The sequence below is a fragment of the Panulirus ornatus genome, chromosome 22 (assembly GCF_036320965.1).
Source record: "Panulirus ornatus isolate Po-2019 chromosome 22, ASM3632096v1, whole genome shotgun sequence".
NCBI lineage: Eukaryota > Metazoa > Arthropoda > Malacostraca > Decapoda > Palinuridae > Panulirus > Panulirus ornatus.
The window spans coordinates 19998933-20004932 of NC_092245.1; the positions used below are offsets into that span (position 1 = coordinate 19998933).

The 6000-nt window shown below is 38.4% G+C and overlaps 1 protein-coding gene across 1 annotated transcript in view; it reads left to right on the top strand.

The window, feature by feature from the left end:
- The window catches only part of LOC139756640 (uncharacterized), a 333434-nt gene extending 328082 nt beyond the window's left edge, over nucleotides 1–5352 (top strand). The window contains exon 29 of the mRNA XM_071676311.1: nucleotides 3332–5352. Coding sequence (XP_071532412.1) covers nucleotides 3332–3378 — 47 coding nt within the window. The 3' untranslated portion in view covers nucleotides 3379–5352. The remainder of the gene's footprint in view (nucleotides 1–3331) is intronic.
- The last annotated feature ends 648 nt before the right edge of the window (nucleotides 5353–6000 follow it).

The following is a 6000-nucleotide window of genomic DNA, read 5'->3' on the forward strand; positions in this document are numbered from 1 at the left end:
TCAAACATCTCATTTCCAGCACATCCACCCTCCTGCGCACAACCCTATCCATAGCCCACGCCTCGCAACCATACAACATTGTTGGAACCACTATTCCTTCAAATATACCCATTTTTGCTTTCCGAGATAATGTTCTCGACTTCCACACATTCTTCAAGGCTCCCAGAATTTTCACCCCCTCCCCCACCCTATGATTCACTTCCGCTTCCATGGTTCCATCCGCTGCCAGATCCACTCCCAGGTATCTAAAACACTTTACTTCCTCCAGTTTTTCTCCATTCAAACTTACCTCCCAATTGACGTGACCCTCAACCCTACTGTACCTAATAACCTTGCTCTTATTCACATTCACTCTTAACTTTCTTCTTTCACACACTTTACCAAACTCAGTCACCAGCTTCTGCAGTTTCTTACATGAATCAGCCATCAGCGCTGTATCATCAGCGAACAACAACTGACTCACTTCCCAAACTCTCTCATCCACAACAGACTGCATACTTGCCCCTCTTTCCAAAACTCTTGCATTCACCTCCCTAACAACTCCATCCATAAACAAATTAAACAACCATGGAGGCATCACACACCCCTGCCGCAAACCCACATTCACTGAGAATCAATCACTTTCCTCTCTTTCTACACGTACACATGCCTTACATCCTCGATAAAAACTTTTCACTGCTTCTAACAACTTGCCTCCCACACCATATATTCTTAATACCTTCCACAGAGCATCTCTATCAACTCTATCATATGCCTTCTCCAGATCCATAAATGCTACATACAAATCCATTTTTTTTCTAAGTATTTCTCACATACATTCTTCAAAGCAAACACCTGATCCACACATCCTCTACCACTTCTTAAACCACACTGCTCTTCCCCAATCTGATGCTCTGTACATTGCTTCACCCTCTCAATCAATACCCTCCCATATAATTTACCAGGAATACTCAACAAACTTATACCTCTGTAATTTGAGCACTCACTCTTATTCCCTTTGCCTTTGTACAATGGCACTATGCAAGCATTCCACCAATCCTCAGGCACCTCACCATGAGTCATACATACATTAAATAACCTTACCAACCAGTCAACAATACAGTCACTCCCTTTTTTAATAAATTCCACTGCAATACCATCCAAACCTGCTGCCTTGCCGGCTTTCATCTTCCGTAAAGCTTTTACTACCTCTTCTCTATTTACCAAATCATTTTCCCTAACCCTCTCACTTTACACACCACCTCGACCAAAACATCCTATATCTGCCACTCTATCATCAAACACATTCAACAAACCTTCAAAATACTCACTCCATCTCCTTCTCACATCACCACTACTTGTTATTACTTCCCCATTAGCCCCCTTCACTGAAGTTCCCATTTGCTCCCTTGTCTTACGCACTTTATTTACCTCCTTCCAAAACATCTTTTTATTCTCCCTAAAATTTAATGATACTCTCTCACCCCAACTCTCATTTGCCCTCTTTTTCACCTCTTGCACCTTTCTCTTGACCTCCTGCCTCTTTCTTTTATACCTCTCCCACTCATTTGCATTTTTTCCCTGCAAAAATCATCCAAATGCCTCTCTCTTCTCTTTCACAAATAATCTTACTTCTTCATCCCACCACTCACTACCTTTTCTAATCAACGCACCTCCCACGCTTCTCATGCCACAAGCATCTTTTGTGCAAGCCATCACTGCTTCCCTAAATACATCCCATTCCTCCCCCACTCCCCTTACCTCCTTTGTTCTCACCTTTTTCCATTCTGTACTCAGTCTTTCCTGGTACTTCCTCACACAAGTCTCCTTCCCAAGCTTATTTACTCTCACCACTCTCTTCACCTCAACATTCTCTCTTCTTTTCTGAAAACCCCCACGAATCTTCACCTTTGCCTCCACAAGATAATGATCAGACATCCCTCCAGTTGCACCTCTCAGCACATTAACATCTAAAAGTCTCTCTTTCGTGCGTCTATCAATTAACACGTAATCCAGTAACGCTCTCTGGCCATCTCTCCTACTTACATATGTATACTTATGTATATCTCGCTTTTTAAACCAGGTATTCCCAATCACCAGTCCTTTTTCAGCACATAAATCTACAAGCTCTTCACCATTTCCATTTACAACACTGAACAATCCATGTATACCAATTATTCCCTCAACTGCCACATTACTCACCTTTGCATTCAAATCACCCATCACTATAACCCGGTCTTGTGCATCAAAACCACTAACACACTCATTTAGCTGCTCCCAAAACACTTGCCTCTCATGATCTTTCTTCTCATGCCAAGGTGCATATGCACCAATAATCACCCCTCTCTCTCCATCAACTTTCAGTTTTACCCATATCAATCTAGAATTTACTTTCTTACACTCTATCACATATTCCCACAACTCCTGATTCAGGAGTAGTGCTACTCCTTCCCTTGCTCTTGTCCTCTCACTAACCCCTGACTTTACTCCCAAGACATTCCCAAACCACTCTTCCCCTTTACCTTCGTTTCACTCCGAGCCAAAACATCCAGGTTCCTTTCCTCAAACATACTACCTATCTCTCCTTTTTTCTCATCTTGGTTACATCCACACACATTTAGACACCCCAATCTGAGCCTTCGAGGAGGATGAGCACTCTTCGCGTGACTCCTTCTTCTGTTTCCCCTTTTAGAAAGTTAAAATACAAGGAGGGGAGGGTTTCTGGCCCCCCACTCCCGTCCCCTTTAGTCGCCTTCTACGACACGTGAGGAATGCGTGGGAAGTATTCTCTCTTCCCTATCCCCAGGGATAATATATGAAAATATATATACATATATATGGGAATGGATGAAGGCAGCAAGTATGACTATGTACATGTGTATATATATGTATGTGTCTGTTTATGTTGAAATGTATTGGTATGTATATGTGCATGTGTGGGCGTGTATGTATATACATGTCGATGGGTAGGGCCATTCTTTTGTCTGTTTCCTTGCGCTACCTTGCTAATGCGGGAGACAGTGACAAAGTATAATTAAAAAAACTATTATATATACTTCAGTCTTTAGTAAGCCAACTCATCTGGTTGGACTTCAGTCCCACTTGATGTGAATAATCAAAGCTAGAGTATATGTGGTAATAAGATATACTTATTACCACAAAAATGTAGATGAAAGGTTAGAAATGTGCTTTCTTATTTATGTAGTTTCTTATTTAGAGTTTGGAGAAGAATTGAAGAAAAGAAGTCATTACATTTTTACTAGTTATGTAGGGCAGAGCTGAATCTGAAATAGATTATAGTGTATAATAATTTGGTAGGCCTGTATATAATTTAATAATGTCTTTTTTTCAGTGTTTGGACATGAAACGGGTGAATGCAATGAAGATGAAACCTTCTAAATGAGGCTGTGAATTTTTAAGGAGTAAGATTAAGAGATAGAGCAATTAATGTTTTAGTTTTTGATGATAATTGTAATTGCCATTTTTTTATTTTTTACTAATCTGTGAGATTATGATATGCCAAAGGAATATTCATTCAAGTTACTTATCAAAACGATTGGTAACAGTCATCTCTATGTTTAGTTTTGGAGGTATTTCACTTGTTAATGAAATGTGATAGCAGGACTGTCAGCAAGTTTTAACTAGACTATCTTAACTCTACTGGAATGTAATATATCAGTTTTATGTACAATTATATGTGCACTCAAGCAATAATATTTGCCTTAGGTTTAATGATATAAGAAACAGAGCCTCCCCAGGTAATACTGTTATTGTGATTGTCAAAGTGCCCTGGGACTTCATATACACCTTTATTCTTTCATCTGTAACATGGTTTCGTATCCAGAATCTTCCTTGAACGCTGATCAACATTGACAGACTCATTCATATGAGCTTCCACCTTCAACATTAGCTTCCTCTTATTGTCCTTACTCTATGTATTTGATTCCTTAGCTTTTACTTTGTTGAGAACTCCCTGATGCATCTATTCTCTCTAAGTATCTGGACTATCTAGCAATACTTCCAGTGGATGCCCTCATCTATAGGCTGAAGCATCACAGACCTCTGAATTTGCATATATCAAATTCAGGGCTAGAATGAATGTTTTAGAATAAGCTTAGCCTTATTTTAATTATTTTACACAACTGAATAGTACAACAGGAGTTTTTGCTAATAATGCTCTTATTTAGATATAATTATCCCAGGATCTCTTTCCAATAAAGAATCCAGGTGTTACCAAGGATCTCTTTCCAAGGGCTCCTGCAGCCAAAGGTTGCACTACCTCCAGTAACAGGAAAATGTGTAACTCCTTTGGAGTGAGACGTTCTTCATTGAGACTGGACTTTCAGTGATACAGTCTTGATAAAGAAGACTTTCTACTCACAGTGTCTCCCCATTGGAGGTGGGATTTGGTAACACCCTGAGGTTCTTTAAATAATAAATGCAACAGTTGAAATTTTCTGTCAGTATTTCATATATTTAAGTGATTGAAGTTACTAGTGCACAAAGATATTTTTTCATTTAAATGTATTAATTTTGAATACAAAGACTTGAAGCTGGATTTGAAGGTTACATATTTCAGGGTTTGCCAAGTATTTTTAAATATGTTTCCTTTTTATTTAAATCTCTCCATTTCAGTCCGTACCATCCGTACTCTTTTTATTTTCCATTACATCTTAAAATTATTATAAAATACTATCAGTAAAATACAGATTATTATCTTGTACCAGATTCATCTAATTTACTGTAATCGACTTTCATTCTGTGCTTACATTATATTGTGATGCATCTCTTATAATTCATGCCAGTGGCACTGACCTTTTGCCTATGATATCTTTCCTGAGTGCGTCAGGAACCCAGTCCCACCATATTGTGTGTGTGTTATTATTAGAGACTGGAATTCCACTCATGCTACTCCATACCTCTTTGCAACCCCTTTTTTATGCTACCTGGCATTTTTCCCAATCTTATTCTACATGCCTTTCCAGAATTTATGAAGTTTGTAAATAATCCATGGCATCATTTTTTCCATATCTTTTTTGTGGGGTTGCTTTATTCAGTATTACATGAAAAGGCATTATGATGGGTTTGCTAATTACATAATGTGGTTAAGAAAATTCATACTGGCTTCACCAGTCATACAGTTAAAGACAATCAGCTTTTCTGGAAATAGTTATTTGGACTGTGGTTTTAACAAAGTGTCATGCACTTAGATTTACCCATTTTAGTTTTTTTTGGGTTTACCATTAATTTTATTTAATGCCATGTACTTTGTCCATAATCTAAAATCACTGTAAACTGACTGAATCTTGTATATGACATCCCAGTATTTTTTTAAAGCAAAATAAAAAAAAAGCTTGCCATGCAAGCCATCACTTTGTTGGTTTTATTGTCCTGAAAAATGTATTTGTATAGTATATTTAGGGATCATACATCACTTTTGCAGCTTGAACTCTCATCAAATACATGTGTGGTGAAAAGGATTATGATGGGCAAGTATAAGCATATGGTATCAAAGAGGGTTAGGGGGTGGCATGTCTGGTCATATGCTTGTGACATTACTGTCTCAGATTTTATCTGAGGCTAAGAAGTTGGTAGGTGTCAAAAGTTTCCAGATTATGGGCACTTCTATTGCCAAGGGGAACCTGACAGCAGATCAAATAACCTGTAGGGGTTTCCTTTCCTAATGATGAAGTTCATTTAAATTGCTGCAAACTTATGAATTCAAAAAGTTCCCAGGGAAGTTCTGACTACATGATGAGCACGGAAAACTTTTGGAGGTATTTATAAAAGAAATGTAGCATGTGCGAGAGTGGAGCATTGTGATATATTGAAATAAATCAATATTCTGAGTACAGAATGGAAAAAGGTGAGAACAAATGAGGTAAGGGGAGTGGGGGAGGAATGGGATGCATTTAGGGAAGCAGTGATGGCTTGTGCAAAAGATGCTTGTGGCATGAGAAGCATGGGAGGTGGGTTGATTAGAAAGGGTAGTGAGATGAATTAAGATTATTAGTGAAAGAA